At 41.0% G+C, this 19,741-nt stretch overlaps 1 protein-coding gene across 1 annotated transcript; it reads right to left on the reverse strand.

Moving 5' to 3' along the window:
• Nucleotides 1-2,153: 2,153 nt before the first annotated feature.
• On the reverse strand, nt 2,154-2,908 carry LOC138980767 (protein PBMUCL2-like). The gene is made up of 2 exons (XM_070353664.1): nt 2,348-2,908; nt 2,154-2,183 (listed from the first exon to the last, which is right to left on the reverse strand). Exons 1-2 carry the CDS (start codon nt 2,906-2,908, stop codon nt 2,154-2,156), a joined length of 591 nt encoding a protein of 196 aa, XP_070209765.1.
• Between the last annotated feature and the right edge of the window lie 16,833 nt (nt 2,909-19,741).

Consider the following 19,741-nt stretch of genomic DNA (forward strand, 5'->3'; position numbering starts at 1 on the left):
ACCAACTCTGAGAAGCCATAAAAATCACCTTCAAAACGGCAGTTCTGCCAAAAACAATGTCTATTCAAGGAGAAGAGTACTTCATTGAACCGTATGCCTGCCCGGTCCGTCGCTGCAGTCACTGTAATCGCTTCGGACATCGCGCAGTGCAATGTAAAACACCGACCTCCACATGCACCCAGTGTGGGACCCAGGGCCACAGCCGTTCAGGCTGTGACCGGGATCGGCACTGTGTAAACTGTGGGGGAGACCATAGGGCTGCATACCTCGGCTGTGCGGCGTATCGTGTGAGGCTGAAGGCGAATAAGATTCGCGCGGCCTCATACATCCCGTACGCCGAGGCAATGCACAGAGCCAAAAACGAACTAAAGTCAGAACAAATGGAAAAAGAACTAAAAAAACAACCCCAAGCCCACTCTCCGCGAGAGTTGATTGATGACCCAGAGTACATCCACCCTTCTGAGGGGGTACGCCAAGGCTGTGAAACACGGCCCCTCCGAAAGACACAAGCAACCCCACCCCCTGAAAAAACAGTAACGAATGTAATAAGACAAAACCTGGACAGCACCGTTCCCCATTTGCGGAAAACTTCTCAAAACAATAATACAGAAAAGAAACAGTCTACCCAAGAAGACCTGGTCACTACGGTGGTAGATCAAATAAATACCAAAGTAATGCAAAAAATCGAAGCCGATACTGAAAATAAACAAAGGGAAACACGACTCTCACAAGAAAGAGTCCTTGCCAAAACAGTCTTTAACAGAGCAGACAGTCAGAATAAACAAGCGGATATCATTAGCTGCATGCCACCTCCGATGAAAAAGAACTTCGCGGGTTTTTGAACCTGTGCCTCACCGCTATGGTGACGGCCAGACAGAAACAAAGCCCACATGCACTTATCGAATCATTGACAGAAATGTACGCTTTGATTTCTAAAACTGAAGTCACAGCACCAAAACCCGACACATTTCTCTTGGCTCTCAGTGCTCTTGCTGGAAGCCGAGATCTGTCCTCGGAAGAAATGGAAGTCATAAAGAAATCTTTGTAAAGTTATGATTTTAGGAGGTTCTCACCTTTTATCATATCATGTAAATTAATGGTAACAATTTTTAAATAACAAAAGAAGGAAAAATGCTTTTTAAACCGAACTTCTGGACACAGAAAACTATTCGACAAAACCTTAATGACTAGCCTTATTCACCGCCGTGAGGGGTGCTGTCATTACAGTCCGCGCGCTGCGAGACCTTGACATTATCTTTGCCTGAATCTTTGGGCTGTGTGCCGATGGCCGTGATTGGCCCATACCTACAACATTTTCCGTCCAATGAACACGGTGTTCAAAGGGACATTTTGACTCTGGCATATCCGGAGCAAAAAACATGTATGCGCGGGAACAAGGCAACGACTCCCTCTAGGAATATCTTAACATGGTTTTTAACCGGAGTAGACAAAACATGATGTATTTTATTCAAATCCTCTTAACATATTTGTGAATGAAAGTTCCATGTATATAATGTATTATCTATGTTATGTGTTCTGTTTCATGTGACATGGCGAGCAATCTATGCGTACATATGTACAAAGTATAAAGTGCCTCTCTAGGCAGATTATGTATTTCATCTATTTTTGACGGATTTTATCCTGTGGCTCTGAAATGTTACCTCCTTTTTAACATAGTAAATATTGGAAATAAAAAGGTCTTTGAGAAAAATAGGACGAAGGGTAAAGCCTGCTACTTCTAAGAAATGTTATCGTACGTATATAATTTTTCCTCTCATTGACACTCTCCTATCACCCCTCCCGCCTCTCCCTGACCCCCCGCCCCCCATTATCATTTTATAAACAATGTCCCTCTATAGGTCACTAGGTACCTGAGAGGACGTTAAGTCCCACAGACCAACCATTAACTTTTTGAATTTGTTTCTACCAGATTTAATTGAAATAGATTAGTTATCACTGTACTTTGTGTGATTTTGTACTTGGCCTGCTTGATGCTAAATTGCGTAATGAGAGATATTCATTTGACAAACTAGCACTTAATTTACGAAGTTGGAATCTATTCATGATTTCATGGCCAAAGATTGTGTCTGGCTTGCAATCGTGTCATCTGAAAATGTCTACACCGGCTGTTTCCGGCCATCAATCTTCAAAAATCAGATGTTGCTAGCTGCCGTCTTTGCTGACTGTAACAGTGTAAGAAAAACATGCTAAATTATGATTGATTGTAGTGGTACGTATAAATATCTCATGTCTATTTGACTGATGTGATAACAGAGGTACATACTGAAAAATATGGGCCGCTGCGGCACGCAGCCATTCGGATTGGTGACTCTGTTGTAAGTCTGACAACTTTCCGCTCTGATGACGTCCATGACTTCGGTGCAAGTGTGGAGTCTTCCTCTGATGACTTCTGTGCAAGTGTGGGGTTTTCCTCTGATGACTTCGGTGCAAATGTGGGGTCTTCCTCTGATGACTTCGATGCAAGTGTGGGGTCTTCCTCTGATGACTTCGGTGCAAGTGTGGGGTCTTTCTCTGATGACTTCGATGCAAGTGTGGGGTCTTCCTCTGATGACTTCGATGCAAGTGTGGGGTCTTCCTCTGATAACTTCGGTGCAAGTGTGGGGTCTTCCTCTGATGACTTCGGTGCAAGTGTGGGGTCTTCCTCTAATAAATTTAGTGCAAGTGTGGGGTCATCCTCTGATGACTTCGGTGCAAGTGTGGGGTCTTCCTCTAATAACTTTAGTGCAAGTGTGGGGTTTTCCTCTGATGACTTCGGTACATGTGTGGGGTCATCCTCTGATGACTTCAGTGCAATTGTGGGGTCTTCTTCTGATGACACAGGGTCATGTGACTTGGTTTGATCTCCTGATACCAGCGCTATTGCTTTTTGTTGCTGTTCAGATGCCATTTCTAGTCTGCGTAACACATGCCAGACAGTTGTATGAATAATTCCCACTGAAAAAGATATGTTAGTGCATAATGAGTCACGTCATGTGCAAAATACAATGAGCTATTTATTTCTATCACCACTCCTCCCTAACTGTTTCCAGTTAAGCGGAGAGGTAGCACGAACAAATTAAATCTGGCTATTATCGATTTCTTTTGCACTATTTTGAAATACAGTGAGGCAAAAAAGCATATAAAAGCAAATCCATGTCCAATGTTTGACCAAGCAGCCATATTTTGGTAAACTTTATTGTGATTTATGAATCAGTAGCAATTCTGAACTTTTTCAAAGCCGTTTGTCCATTCATCTCCTGTCCCAATTTAGAAGCATAATATGAAGGAGAATTTATTTGTACATGGAAATTACCCATCAGACTTTCATTCCAGATAATAAATAAATACATAATTATGTTTAACAAATCCTGTTCTATAAGGCTAGAGGATTCATTTCTGATTGTTGCAAAATAAGAATTATAAGTCTGCCCAAAGCAGATCTAAAATAATTAACATAATGGTGATGTTACGATACTGTTCTTGAAAATCACGGGCGAACTGAAGTTCATGCACAACAACTATGAAAATATTTGCTACACTCAAATGACTGTAAAATTTAAACCTTTCGTTGTAAAATTACACTTGCGCAATATCGCGCAAAATTCATCAATGACAAAAGCACATTCATTCATGGGAAATGCCCTGATGCTGCCTTTAATTGATGTATTCAAGTCACTGATTGTCAAATGTTGATTAAGGGTATACTATGTCGTTCGAATTACTCCAAAGGTAACAATCTGGAGGGCTTAAATTAGGTTAGTTTGGCTACCGCTCAATTTCGAACCTCGTACGTATATTGTTGAGTCGATCGCTGAATTTGGCAACTTATTTTGAAATTGCACAAAAGTCAGACCCTTTAAAACATAAAACTGCCACTGTGTGCAAAGGTCATGCATTGGCTGACGTGTATGTCCCCAAAATATGAAGTGATTCGGTCAACCGATGTAGAAGTTATTCGCATTTTTTAGGGTTGCAATTTTTGGGGTCACCCTGTATATTCACAACACGGACTTATCACTCTTCTTCGCATGTTTTAAAACCTACGTATTTTCAAATACTCTGCAACACATGTAACCCAAAATATAACATGTGCCCGTACAATACCGCTTCTTTTTTGAAAACACTGCTTCGGCCATGTTGATTTTCATCAACTAATTTTCTTGTTGGCTCTGGCGACGCCCGTTTGTAACCGCTTGCCTCTATTTATATTGAACCGCCCATAGAACGTCGTTGTCCCGAACTAAATCGTCCAAATCTCAACAACAAAATTGAATTCTGGGTTGGGAAATCCTTGTATGAAATAACGTCAGCGCCTTTCGGCGATTGTTCAATTCATTTCACGTCTTTGAAACAGACTATAGTTCTTTGAACAACACTTTAGTGAATTTTGATAGTTGTGAACAATTCTGAATGATGCTAAAATTGCTCTATTTGAATTTGTCAAAAAAACTAAGTTTTATTTCAAAACGTGTCTGCAACAAAGGGCAGTAACGGTCGTCTGTTACGGCCAATGGAAGAAAATTCACAAATCTAACATGGTTTTCAGACAGAGCAATCAATCAGCTTTACATGGAGAATTCTACATGGCTTGCTGTGTCGTACCAGATTTACACACATACATTTAGCTGTAGAACTTTGTACACTACATTGGGGTGTGCACGTTAAAGATCCCACGATTGACAAAAGGGTCTTTCCTGGCAAAATTGTATAGGCATAGATAAAAAAAATGTCCACCAAAATACCCGTGTGACTTGGAATAATAGGCCGTGAAAAGTAGGATATGCGCCGAAATGGCTGCGATCTGCTGGTCGATGTGAATGCGTGATGTATTGTGTAAACAATTCCATCTCACACGGCATAAATAGATCCCTGCGCCTTGAGTCCGAGTCTGGAGATACGCGCGCGATATAAGACTTCATATAATGCGGCCAGTTATAGTAAAACCAAGTATATTGCCGGAAAGGTCATGCATTGAAACAAAGAGTTTCATTTTTCATCAATTAGTTTTTATGCAGTGTACCGGAGACCTAAGACACCCCAAAAAATCAAATTCACAAATGGAAATTTGCAGACACTAAAATACACACAAAAATCAAAATAAGCCAAAGTGACCCCGTTTTTGATCTCAAATTGAAGAACAACTCATTTCCTACCCACAAAAATTGATTTGGTTCAGCTGTTGTGCGTAGCAGTGTTGTTTTGCCATTTTGAAGAAGACTGGTGTCAGCCTCATCAGAAGCCTTAAAAGGCTTGATTTCGCGTCATTTTGTGTGGGCTATGTGGGTATAAAATCCGTAGATTAGTAATGGCTTGTTGTATTGCTTTTAAATTTGACATGAATATTGTTAATACAATTGCAAAAGAGTGTGTAAAATATCATGGCGTTTTGATGAGTTTATGGGACGAACTGGAACTTTTCAGAAACGTTTGATTAATACCTCTTTTTATTATAGTTGCAAAAATGCAGCATTTGACGTACTGGAACTTGTCAGAAAAGTTTGATAAAATTGTAATAACGTTTTACAGTATGGTTGCAAAAATTCAGCAATTTTGCACACTTCAACACAAATGAATATTACAATTCTGGATCAATTTTGGTACAAAAGCAACAACGCGCTTGGGTGGTATGGAAATGTGAACGCGAAACAACAATTACAAAAAACAGGTCTTCCAACATCAAAACCCAGTCCATCGCAGCAGACTGAACTGGCACGCGTTTTATCGCTGTGAGTGACGTGCCAGTTCATTCTGCAGCGCTGTACTTTTGGTTTTGATACTTTGAGAAGGGTACGGTGTATCTTGACTTAAAAATAAGGTTTAACTTTAACATGTAACTTGCTTATTACTGGTGACACCCGTACTAGAGGACGATAATTTGAATTTGGTCATAGATACGAACTGTAGGACAGTATATATAGTTAGTGGTAATACTTACAACATTACGCACAACCCATCGTGAACTTTACAAAAACAAAGTTATTGCACAAATATTGATTCTGAAAATTACAGTGAACGAACAAAGAGGCATTATGTTTGTAAACGTATTCAGTAAAACGGCTCCGTGTCCTGGTTTTGTTAAGGCGCAAAGTAGAGTACAGTCACCCGTGGTTATTTTTTGTCGGAAATCTGGGTCACTTCGCTCTTGTTTTATATCATGAGTGCGTGAATTCACAAAATGGCCTCAAAACGTATGCTTGCCTGCGGAGAAGGGTGTCATCAGCTGCAATTAAAACTTGTATTCTATCATTGCTCCATTTGAAGTTGTCAATATAAACACAAGTTTGTTTCAGTAAACCCTTATTTTGCAACCAAGAGCAATAGTCATCTAGTACAGCCAATTATAAAGGAAAATAAACTGCTAACCGAACATGGTTCTCAGATAGAGCACTCAATAACCGTAATACGCAAGCTAGCTTAACCAAACAACCTGTTCTGGGTAGGTAACTGATTTGGCTTTCTTTTCGTATATAAACGGTGCAACGTTTTGCATATTGTGATTTTTTTGTCGATTTGTAATTGGGCCCTTCCGTTTTTGTCCAGTCGATTTTGAGATTACCCATATTTGAGCGTCGGTTACGTTATCCCTGTAAAATAAATCTTTAATCCGAAAGGTGATCCACACAGTCAAGTGAATGGCCTTAACGGCCATGTAAAGTTTGGATAAAATGACACGGTAATTAATGCTATAATTTGGGTGCGAAATCTGTTGCAATAATTCGTTGGCACAGTTTAGATCATAACAGTAAAATGTCAGCACATTTCTCGGGAAAAGCCTAGTGGTTGTCACGAATATATTTTGCTATATATTATGACTGCACAGTTACAGCTCTATAGTAACAGCCCTGCCGAAAAACTTGGGTTTCATGTGCGTGTATGTGAGCTCCTTTTTATGCGGGAGTCACACATACGCGACGCACGGCCCGCGCGTTGAAAATTAATCAACAAGTCGCGTAAGGCGAAAATACAACATTTAGTCAAGTAGCTGTCGAACTCACAGAATGAAACTGAACGCAATGCAACGCAGCAAGACCGTATACTCGTAGCATCGTCAGTCCACCGCTCACGGCACAGGCAGTGAAATTGACAAGAAGAGCGGGGTAGTAGTTGCGCGGGGAAGGATAGCACGCTTTTCTGTACCTCTCTTCGTTTTAACTTTCTGAGCGTGTTTTTAATCCAAACATATCATATCTATATGTTTTTTGGAATCAGGAACCGACAAGGAATAAGATGAAAGTGTTTTTAAATTGATTTGGAAAATTTAATTTTGATAATAATTTTTATATATTTAATTTTCAGAGCTTGTTTTTAATCCGAATATAACATATTTATATGTTTTTGGAATCAGAAAATGATGGAAAATAAGATAAACGTAAATTTGGATCGTTTTATAAAAAACATATTTTTTTTACAATTTTCAGATTTTTAATGACCAAAGTCATTAATTAATTTTTAAGCCACCAAGCTGAAATGCAATACCGAAGTCCGGGCTTCGTCGAACATTACCCAACCAAAATTTCAACCAATTTGGTTGAAAAATGAGGGCGTGACAGTGCCGCCTCAACTTTCACGAAAAGCCGGATATGACGTCATCAAAGACATTTATCAAAAAAATGAAAAAAACGTCTGGGGATTTCATACCCAGGAACTCTCATGTCAAATTTCATAAAGATCGGTCCAGCTAGTAGTTTGGTCTGAATCGCTCTACACACACACAGACACACACACACACACACACACATACACCACAACCCTCGTCTCGATTCCCCCCCTCTACGAAAAAACATTTAGTCAAAACTTGACTAAATGTAAAAATGGAAAATAAGATGAGTGCGTCGTTGTGCGCCCAACTTTTGTCGCGGTTTGGTCAGACATACGCGACGCACGGCCCGCGCATTGAACATTAATTGTGCGCCCAACTTTTGTGTCTGTTTGGTACAGTGCGATTCCCGTGTAAAGACCCCTCAGTGTAAAGACCCCTCAGTGTAAAGACCCCTCAATTTAACACTTCCTCCCTTTTAAGACCTTTGTTTTTAAGATTTTCTGTTCAAATCCTCTGTAGATTTACTCCCATTTTAAGACTCTGTCCTTTTTAAGACCCGTTTTTTCAGATTTTTTTCAGATCGTAAAAGGGGGATTCTACAGTATAAGCTAGTGAGTTGACAACGAATACACTGCGTGTGCTCCGCGTGTGTCTGGCGTTGGTCTAGCGCGCTCTGCGCGTGTCTGGCGTCCTTCTGGCGTGTACGTTCATGCGTCGAGCTCCGCGCACATTTTTGTGCATGCTCAAAAATACCAACACACACAGCGAATGACAACGAATGATTAGCGTTGGTCCAGCGCGCTCAACGAACGAGTAACGAATATTGACGCACACCCAGCGAACGACAACGCGCTGGCCAAAATTGCGATTTTTTCAGTGCGCTGGGCGTGCGTCGTGTATGTGTGACTCCCCCTTTACCTGCGCTATGTCCAGAGTCTAACTAGTCAGTCTGTTTGTTGTACCTGTTGGGGTTACATCGTTAGATGTTTGATACAAAGACTCGAATAGTCAAGACCCTTGGACCGAGAACCTTGGTGAGCGAACTGTTTTATTATTGAATGGAGGTAATCTTGAACTTTAGCGTGTTAAATTCATAGCTCATAATTCAGAGTCATTTAAGTCTCTAAATTTGTAGAACCTGCACTTGTAATCATAACAAGTCATTTTAGATCCCTTTGAAGTTACGTAATGAACTCCGATGAACTGTACGAACGCATTTCGTTTACATGGGTCAAAGAAGGAATTATCCGTATGAGCGGACAAGGGAGACAACTCTTTTGTGTAAATGATGTCCCATGGTTGACAACGTACGCCATTTTCGGTGCATTTTCGTCGATTGAACGACCAAATTAATTAATTATGCTTAAGTTTGGAGCTCAATCCGTCAATTAATTTCACGACAAATGATCTTCGTCTTGCTTACATGGACTTGTATCAAAAATAAGTAAAGAATGTCACTGGATTCTGAGCAATGAATTTAACACGCTAAAGTTCAAGATTACCATTGAATGTATAGGTAATTATTTAGTGTATGCCATCGTTTATAAACCGCTTTACATTTATTTAACTGTTTATCATTGTTCGGTCACTTAGAAGATGTTCTAGGTTGTGTTGTTTTTATACTTGTGTCACCGGCAGTATATTTACGTATGGATCCGTGTAAGACTGAAAATACAGTATCGATTGAGTTATTCATATTGTATTTGTGAGGTCATAGCCTTTTTAGTCTACTAGTTTTGTTTTAGGGTCTGGAGGAGATGATGCAGGCAGCCAGAGGGCTTTGCCGCCACTACGCGGAAGACCGGTGATAGTCTGTGGACATACCGCCCGGTGGTGTACTTGTTTTATCAAGTCTTTAATCATCCTTCCTCTACATAAATTTCTTCGGCAGAGTAGCTGTAGGTGTTGTGCCGCGTGAGGCATATTTGTGACCGGTCTTTATGTTTATTATTATGGTGTAATTGTTATCGACAATTGAAAGACGATTCTTTTCAAGTTTCAATGAAGTTCTGGACATCATCTTTGGACCACTGTGTTTGTGTGTTATGTGCGCCTCGTTGAGGAATTACTAATCCATGTGGATTGTTATGTTTATGAATATTTGATATGTAAACATTGTTGTTGATTGTGTGTGTTCCCGTGATTTGTACCGTAGTTGTTGATTAATATACTTATTGTTATTTATTTCTGTGTTTGGATTGCGATTTCTGTATGAGAGGGAATAAACATGCGTGAGACAGATCGGAGTTAAATGTGTGTATGCTACAAGAATCGAATTCACGACAGTGGTAAAAATGTTTGAATGTAAAAGTACGAACCAATTTACATTCTGTGTAATTGTTGGTTTCTACTCGACAACTGGAACCATAAAAACATAATCACCAATCAAAATATATTACGCGAAGCCGTCTTTACTGCAGTTGGTGTGGCAATGAATTTCGCACAAGTGTTTTGAGACCCGATGTCACATGGGTCTTTGTCAGACTGAGATTAGTGAAGCCGATATTTAATTGTGTAAGTAGAGGAAACAGTCTTTTTGTCACTATATACCAGAGACATCTCTGTAGTCAAAAAGCATAGGGGGGAAACTAGTGTACAAACCCTTTCGCACGTTTCATAACATAATCTTTGAGGAATGCCAGGCCACAGTTATCGTGGGTTCGGGGAGTTAGGTTACCCACCAGACTGACTGACTATTAGGGTTTAACGTCCTCTTAACCCAACTGGTCTATATTGGGACAGGTATTGGCAATACGCTGAAGATAATTATGGTGTGATACTTTGATTCGAACAAGCCCACTGTGTCTGTCTTCGTCGACACACCAGCATTGGGTTTGTCTCGTCAAAGTATCGAAATACGATCATGATAATCAGAGACGAGAAATGATGCATGTCTTCGTGTTTTTTCCAAGCCCTGAGACTTTTGCTGTGGACGTGGATTCTTTTTCGTGCGCATGTGTGCACACGGGGGTGTTTGGACACCGAAGAGAGTCTGCACAAAGTTGACCCCGAGAAATAAATCTCTCGCCGAACGTGGGGATCGAACCCATGCTGATAGCGACCAACTGGCTACAAAGCCAGCGCGCTACCAACAGAGCTACGTCCCCGCCCACCATCGCCTGCACTCCTAACCCAGCAATGTACATGCGTTTAACCCAACTTCAAAAGAACTTCCTGCTTAGTGGTGTGTTTTTTCCACATGATGTGTGAGCACACAAATCCAGCCTACGATCATCGCTTCTTTTCGAACTAAAAAATGCTGGAGCCTGATTACACCATACGGGAGACTATAAATGTAAGGCTGTTCGTGTAAGCTCTGGCCAATACTGTCAAAGTATGTGTAGAACGAGCTGAAACACAATGTAAGATGACATACCTGTTAGTCTTGGTTCAGCCGTGCCAGTTAGTTAGTTAGTTAACTGTTGCTTAATGGGTCCAGCGGACCATTTAGGCCAAATCAGGACCCCAGCCGTGCCAGTCGTCACGTAATGTCGCAAACAAGACTGAAGCTAATGACTACATTTCGAGTGAACGGGTTATCCGAAATGTAGTCATTAGCTTCAGTCTTGTTAGCGACAGTACGTGACGACTGGCACGGCTGAACCAAGACTAACAGGTAAGTCATCTTATCGCCTGTTCTCCAGTTTTGTCTGATGAAAACCTCGTATGTCGACTTACGAGTTTTCTAAAGTCTAGATGTGGGCAAACACGGCAATAAATGAACTTGTTGGTTTTTGGTTTTGTTTGTGTTACAGGTGTGCACACTTTATTATGAAAATTACATTTGCACTAAATAATTGTTTTAATTATTTTTTTTTAAGCTGACGATGCACAAGTATGACTATGTCACGTACTGAAGTTGTGTTCTGGTGTCTGAATGTAGTCCGTCATGTCTGGCAGTGGGTCCTTCACACCTGAAAGCCTAATCTCTTCGCTGGAAGACCTTAATTCTGTGGCTGTACAGCGTCCTCCTGACTAAACGTTCTACACCATGGGATTTAGAAACAGAACTTATCATGGGAGACATCATTGTTCTCATCGACTTTGATGGCGTGTCATGGTTGTACTGTGTTCATTGTCGTGGAGAGTTTCATGTGGACTGCATTGACCCAACAACTTTAAAGCTTGGCAATAATATTATCTGCTCGACTTGTTTGCATTAGGGGTCATGTTTTCTGTGTCTGGTGCAAACTCTGCATGGCTGAGCAAGGGTCAAGGGATGGTGCAGCTTTTGCTTAGAACCAAGTTACTATTTTACAGGAGTAATGAAAGTATTAAAGCGAGCCAGCTTGACATTGGAAAGTGGTCAGTGCAAAACGAGATTATGACATCACACAAGGTACACATAATGCACAAGAATCCTTCAACAATGACACGTTACCCTATTAATAACGCAGGCAAGGAAGAGACGGTTTAGACAGCGAGGGGCTGTATTGAATCCTTTGCCGAAATACCTTTTCCTTATTGCCAAAAGCAGTAACAAAAAATGTTTCTTGAAACTGTAAGTGAATCAAGAACAAAACAAATGCATTTTTTCAGCGGTATTGTAATGCAAATGAATTCAGCGCGTGTTAAGACAAAGAGAAATGAAAGCTAAGAACATTGCGATTCACAAACCCCCAAAACTATGAATGTTTGCTGGACATCCAAATACGGAAACATCAAATAGCATAAGTACCAGGTGAATATTCAACACAAATACGAAGCTTGCGAATAGAAGACAACTGACAAGAGGATTGCTAAAGAAAATGGTGAAGTCCAAGTTCTCACCACGGATCTGCAGGTCGTCCTGTTAGCCCCACGTATGTAAACAAATGCCAAATACTTCAAGACCAAGCTGTGCTGCCACAACTTCTCTTTGTACAACTAAAGTGACAACGAAGTTGCTTGCTACTTTTGGGATGAGTCAAAATGAGAAGTCAAAAGCAACAACTTCAAATTTTGTATTGTTGTTACCTTGAGTCAACAGTTGACAAAACAACCAACGCAATCGGTATCTACAATGATGGTTGTAGGTACATGAACCGCAATGTGATCTTGGGAAACACCCTTCTTCACTTTACAGGGGGTAAAAATCAAGGGTCTGCCAAACCCGGCAAATGCAGTAGGCAGCCCAGAGATCCCTAAGTACCTCTCCCAATTGTAGTACTTTTCAGCAATATTTACAGTTTCAAGTTGCTAGGATAGCTTCTTTGTGGTTTTAGAGAGGTGTTCTGGGGAAACTGACAGGTAGCCTCGTCCCTGCGTCCTATACGCACTAGAAGCCAAAAACACGTACTAGAAATAGATGGAGGGGGTGCCGGGACGCACTAAACTTTGAAAGGGCGGGTCCTGGGACGCACTTAATTTCCTTTGTCGTGCGTACCGTATATACTTTTTTCAGACTGCAATCGTCAGCTATTGCACACAGTGCACTATACGTGACCACAATGTTTTCTAAGTACACCGGGACTTTTAGGCTTTTGGACCCTTGGGGCCCTCTACATTTCTGCAGTGGGGGTTCATGGACCCTCTAAAATTGAAAGTGGGGGTCCCGGGACCCTATAGGAGGGTCATCTGTGGGGAGCCCTGCTTTGCAATGAGTCAAGGATAAATCGTTATCCAAACGTTTCTTGAGAAAGGTCATACCTGAATGGAAGTCGACTCTGTACACTCAACTATCGAATACATACTGAGGAGAAAGCAAATAGTCTGGCCAGTTGAATACGTTGAACTCATCACCTCTGCAAGAAAAAAAGCAACCTTACAACCAGGTGTACCACACATTCGTCAAGGACTTTCTTGATCGCAGATACTTCTGGGGATCCACAAGTGGTGGACATATGCAGTCTTAATCACCTGCCTGGCGGTACCTGTCGCCCAAAGCTCATCTATTCTGATGATTGGAAGTCTTTTCCACAAAGAAGAAGGAGAGCACATGGTGAGCCCAGTATTATCCCCCAGCTCTACAGAGCACGGCTGCCCATCAAAGACAAAAAGTGGCAGTACCTTTAGCAACTCAAGGAGGTTTTTCCAGTAGATCACCACCACTATTATGATGACCTACCCTTTCTCGTTAAGCCCTGCATTCCCATGAGAAGTCATCCTGTCTAACTACTAGCTGTTCAAGGGACGTTAGATGGCATTGCGCCCAAACTAAGATATCTCATTGTTTTCAAGGAATACCATAATTTCTGTGCATACACAATGACTCAAATTTCAATGTGTACGCTTCCCTGCAAACAAAGAATGTTATTTACTTATGAGCTCCAGTTTAGACTTGTTTTGTGTGAATTGAAAAAAAAGGTTACCAGAAGACTGTAAGGATATTTTACACAAGAACGAAATTAAATTGGTTTGTACCATCATTACACAAAAGATTTAGTGTGATAAAAGAACGAGTTTGTGTTTAATGCGTTCCCCAAACATTGTTTTCGTGGTGTGTTTTTTGTGTGCTTTGACTATCTTAAAAAAAACGTGCAAGTCTTCAAGTTTGGTCGGGGTTTAAAAAAGAAAAACTCGTATCGTGCAATTGTGTTGAATATCGTGCGTTTGTATTGTGAACAACACTATCGAATTACACACAGTACCGTGTGTGTTTGTGTTTCTAGATCCTGTGTAGAAACAAATGGCGCATTGTGATTAACAATTAGTTTTTGAAGACGTTTTTTTGTGTTTTTCTCGAAACTCTAAAAAATCGAGTTACGAGGTTTCAATCGGACAAGGACAATATTTAGAACGGAAGCAGGAAAATCACTCGAATGTCTCAGTTTCACTGTGCGAGGAAAACGAGGAAACAAGGTCAAAATGACAAGGACTGGTTTTGGTTGATATCTTTACACTTGCTCAGTGATGTTTGATGTTTTTTGAAAAGCGTTGACATGTTTTGGCTTTGCCTTTAAACACAGGTTTACGAAACGATACTGGGGAACATTTTAACAAACTAGATATCAACATATTTTTTTTAAAGAATTTAGACAGAAACCGTTTGTTTGTTTTAGTTTATGACACTGATCTCTCCTTCAATGTCATTTGGTGTAAAGTAAAGGTTTTACTTTAACTAACACAAGTCTACTAATGATTTCAGATGAGTACTTTATTAAGGCTAAGATTAGCACTAAACTTACAGACGCTCACTTCTAATTTATTTCACAGACAACAATCGACATTGTCATCATTTTCACGAGTTTTCATTCACAAACACCTGGTAAATAAATCTCATGTTCCCCATGCAATAACTCGAGGTGGTGAATGGGTTTGAGTTTTCATGTGAAACGTGGATTGTCAAAGTAAAAGCCAATCAGGCTGATTGTTTGATGTGTGGAACCATCGCGGCTTTGGATTTGTGTTTCCGAGGACAACGATTGTAAGCATTAACTCTCAAAGACCCAATCAATGTTGATAATTACCGCGGCGACTCATGGTCAATTTGCAACTTATCTCTGTAATCGCAAAATCCACAACGAAAAGTCATAAACACTGAAAAGAAAAGAAATATGCTCAACACTTACTGAATTCGCAGCTCTGTACATTTTCCGACTAGAAGAAAAGCGTCAACAAGCTACGTTTGACGTCACATGCAAGGTTTACGTGTTATCTCGTGCTACTGTGACGATGCCTTGTGGCCCGGAGTTGGATTCTAAAAATTCGTCTCCCTGTGGGTTATTGTGCATTTTGTTGCACAACCAAAATGATGACAAAAACGATGTTTGGTAGCTTGTTGTCAGACCAGCACTTTGTTGTTGGTCCTCGGGGAGCATATCGCCTTTTGTCTCATATTTATCAACCGCGGCCTTCGGCCTTGGTCGATAAAGATGAAACAAAAGACGATATGGTCCCCTTGGACCAACAAAAAAGCTGGTCTGTCAACAAGCCACCAAACATCTTATAATGTGCTGGATTGAGACATTCGGGTTATTTCCTCCTGAACAGTCAAACTACTTCCGAACATTGATTGTGAGCTCATTTTTGTCATGCAGTTAAAATACAGCATCAAGTAAGCATTAATGAACGTGGCGAATCTTTAAGCAGCCACTGTGTTTGTGTGAACAATGAAAAAAACATCATATTTCACTGAGTATTCCCCTGCCAAATTGCCAAAGTTATTAACACCCACAAGAGAAATACAGCTGACAGCTAACTCTAAACTCAACGCGGCTTAAAAGCCGGTGGATTTTTCTGTGCGTTTTATTTTTTCATACTGCACAGCTTATAGGATACATATTTTTACCAAGCTAACAAATTTAGCTTTTCAAAACCCATGATCACTTAACTTACATTTGTTTTATTTTGGTTTCCCATATGATGTCACATATCATTCTTGCTTACGTGTGCTATGAATTGTTCGAACGTCTTTCATGTGATGAAGACTGCGGTAAACTCTGTGAAAGGTAAGAGGACAAGGATTGTCTCAGAAGAAAAACAACGACTTAATGTTTCAGACCGCGGTTACTTCATTTCAGCATTGCATACGGAGAGGAGAGTTTGATGATTATGTGCCAAACATCGAAAAGACCGTCTGCTTCAATGCAGCTAAGAGCTTACTTGAACTTTGCAAAGTTTGTTGCCTGTCAAAGAACTGGAGCTTTACACGAAATGTATTTCACAGTGTGCGGTAAGAAAAAAACTAGTCGCGTAAGGCGAAATTACTACATTTAGTCAAGCTGTGGAACTCACAGAATGAAAGTGAACGCACTGCATTTTTTCACCAAGACCACATACTCGTAGTTTCGTCAGTCCACCGCTCGTGGCAAAGGCAGTGAAATCGACAAGCCAGAATAGTGCGGTAATGGTCGCGCTGAGCATGATAACACGCTTTTCTGTATCTCTATTCTTTTTAACTTTCTGAGCGTGTTTTTAATCCAAACATATCATATCTATATGTTTTTGGAATCAGGAACCGACAAGGATAAAATTGTTTTCAAAACGATTTCGGAAATTTCAATTTGATGATAATTTTCATATTTGTAATTTTTGGCTCACGTAAGTGTAGCCTATGCGATGCTAAACTTTGTCTGTCTGTGCGTGTGTGTGTGTGTGTGTGTGTGTGTGTGATAGAAACTTTAACATTTCCGAGTCTATGTGTGTGACTGGTTATCCAAGACTATGGATAAAGCTCGCATAAGAAGATTACGTCACGGTCAAAAGTGTTTGACGTCAATTAATGCATCATGACGTCATGCCTCCCTGTAGTCTTTCTCTCTCGCGCGGTGTGTGTGTGTGTGTGTGTGTTCATTTTGTGCACATGTGTTATTGTTACTGTTTGTGTATGTGTACTCGTGTGCGTGTGCGTGTGTGTGTGTGCGTGCGTGTGTGCGTGCGTGCGTGCGTGCGTGTGTGTGTGTAAGAAAGAGAGACTGAGAGAGAGAGAGAGAGTGTGTGTGTGTGTGTGTGTGTGTGTGTGTGTGTGTGTGTGTGTGTGAGTGTGTGTGTGTGTAAGAAAGAGAGACTGAGAGAGAGAGAGAGTGTGTGTGTGTATGTGTGTGTATGTGTGTGTGTGTGTGTGTGCATGAGTTTGTGTGTATGTTTGTGTGTGTATGTGTGCTTGTTTGTAAAGGTGTGTGTGTCCGTCTGTCTATGTGTGTATGAGTTTTGTATGTATGAGATCTGTGTGAGTCACTGTGTGTGTGTGTGTGTGTGTGTGTGTGTGTGTGTGTGTGTGTGTAGGTGGTTTTACCGACAAATGGGGACGATTGTCACTGGAGAGCAGTCAAATGGGGACGCTTCCGACAAACGGGGACGTCCCCATTTGTCGGCCCGTGCGACCCCATTTGACTGGATTTGAGCAGATTGAGCGACCCCATTTGACTGCTTCCTAGCATCCCTGTGGACAAACGGACTGGATTTTCACACAGATTCATACACATATTTTAGCTCTGCACTTTGTGGTCTGCTCAACTAAACCATGTGATTTTTATCATGTGACTTCAAATGACTTTACAGTAACTGCTTTCATCAGAATTCAGTTTCTATTCAAATGCAGTCAAACTAAAACATTTATTTGAATTAAAAAAAAACAAAAGTTATTGCATTTAATATATTTTATTCAGAGTATTTTGAAAGAGTTCTGATTATTTGATCACGGTTTTTTTTGTATTAAAACAAAAACAAACACAGAAACATATACATTCCTGTAAAAAAAAAAAAATGATTACAATTATTTTGTTATGAGATTTATTTTAGGTTAATTCGAAGTGTCATTTGTTGGTTTGTGCAGTGCAGTTGTTTTGTCAGTTATTCTTCTCTTCATTTGTTCTATCGTCTTTCTTCTTCTTTTTTGTGTGTGTATTTTTGTGTTTTTGTGCCTGAAGAAGACCCTTAGGTCGAAACGTCGCTGTTATTCGTTCCGTGTTCGTCATTTTAACGTGAGTACATTGCTTTTTGGTCTCTTTATTGTTCCCTCTCACGTGCAGTCGCCATTGTTTAATACATGTTTTAAATGTGTTTTGTATAATCCGGAAGCAGGAGTTTAAAACCTATATATATATTAAGGGAAAAGTCTGGGTTGTGGCACTCGATCACTAGGTGGGGCACTGCCCTTCGCTCCCTGTTACCCGAGTCCCAATCCTCGTGGTAAGGCGTCCGCCCCGTGATCGGGAGGTCGTGGGTTCGAACCCCGGCCGGGTCATACCTAAGACTTTAAAATTGGCAATCTAGTGGCTGCTCCGCCTGGCGTCTGGCATTATGGGGTTAGTGCTAGGACTGGTTGGTCAGGTGTCAGAATAATGTGACTGGGTGAGACATGAAGCCTGTGCTGCGACTTCTGTCTTGTGTGTGGCGCACGTTATATGTCAAAAGCAGCACCGCCCTGATATGGCCCTTCGTGGTCGGCTGGGCGTTAAGCAAACAAACAAACCCGAGTGCCAACAATAGGATGAGCATCAGAAGTGAAGATAAAGAGGGAATTTTTTTCTCTGCGCGCGCGCCAGCAAGCAGGATGTCTCAGAACTGAAGCGGTAATAGTATGATCTAATTACAGGCGATGGGTTTATGGGTTACGTGATTATATATATGAAGTCTTCTATCGCGCGCGTATCTCCAGACTCGGACTCAAGGCGCAGGGATCTATTTATGCCGTGTGAGATGGAATTTTTTACACAATACATCATGCATTCACATCGACCAGCAGATCGCAGCCATTTCGGCGCATATCCTACTTTACACGGCCTATTATTCCAAGTCACACGGGTATTTTGGTGGACATTGTTTTATCTATGCCTATACAATTTTGCCAGGAAAGACCCTTTTGTCAATCGTGGGATCTTTAACGTGCACACCCCAATGTAGTGTACACGAAGGGACCTCGGTTTTTCGTCTCATCCGAAAGACTAGCACTTGAACCCACCACCTAGGTTAGGAAAGGGGGGAGAAAATTGCTAACGCCCTGACCCAGGGTCGAACTCGCAACCTCTCGCTTCCGAGCGCAAGTGCGTTACCACTCGGCCACCCAGTCCACGTGATGTGGGGGCGGAGCCAAACATTGGTTGATACTTACTGTGTTGACATTAGTTCATTGGCACCGCCCCAACATCATATGACTTACTAATCCATGGGCTATCATTGGTTCATGTTTTTGGCGCTAAACTATCTGACAGGTAAAGAACTATTTTGATGTGACACGTTATTACTTGGTGCAAATACGCGCAGTGTTTAAAACCACTTGGCGGACAGAACTGTGCATTCTCACAATTCGACACTTACTACATCCATAATAACCACACCGTTGATCAATCGCTGAGAAATGGCACAAATGACAGTTGGGGAAAACATTCAGAAGTTGGAATGATCTTACCGAACGGCTGGCAGACTTTTCCAGAAAGAACGATTTGGTGTACGTGGTCAAATACAGTCGTGCTGTTCAACTTGCGAACAAGAATTCAAAACAGCCCTTTCCAGACGAACTGAAGTATGAATACGCAAAACTTGTGTGCAAGTACTCAGGAAAAGGACGACTCACAGGCCGAGGTGCGAAGAGGAGCAATGGGTAAGCGGATTAATATTTAGTTGCTATACTTCTTATGCGTTCTTGTCACAGATAGTAACTCGTATGAATGTTTAATTTTAATATTATTATTATTTTTTTTATTTTTAGGTTTACAATGTTTCAACATTCATTCCAGTATCGACTGACATTTTAACGAGTGCGGAAAGTCTGTCTGTCTGTCTGTCTGTCTGTCTGTCTGTCTGTCTGTCTGTCTGTCTGTCTGTCTGTCTGTCTGTCTG

The sequence above is a fragment of the Littorina saxatilis genome, linkage group LG11 (assembly GCF_037325665.1).
Source record: "Littorina saxatilis isolate snail1 linkage group LG11, US_GU_Lsax_2.0, whole genome shotgun sequence".
NCBI lineage: Eukaryota > Metazoa > Mollusca > Gastropoda > Littorinimorpha > Littorinidae > Littorina > Littorina saxatilis.

Bases quoted from the DNA above. Each gene is read 5' to 3' on its own strand.
- LOC138980767 (XM_070353664.1), bottom strand. From the start codon at position 2,908: ATGGCATCTGAACAGCAACAAAAAGCAATAGCGCTGGTATCAGGAGAT. The intron at 2,184-2,347 runs GTCAGACTTACA...ACACTGTTACAG, and splicing joins CGTCATCAGAGCGGAAAGTT to TCAGCAAAGACGGCAGCTAG.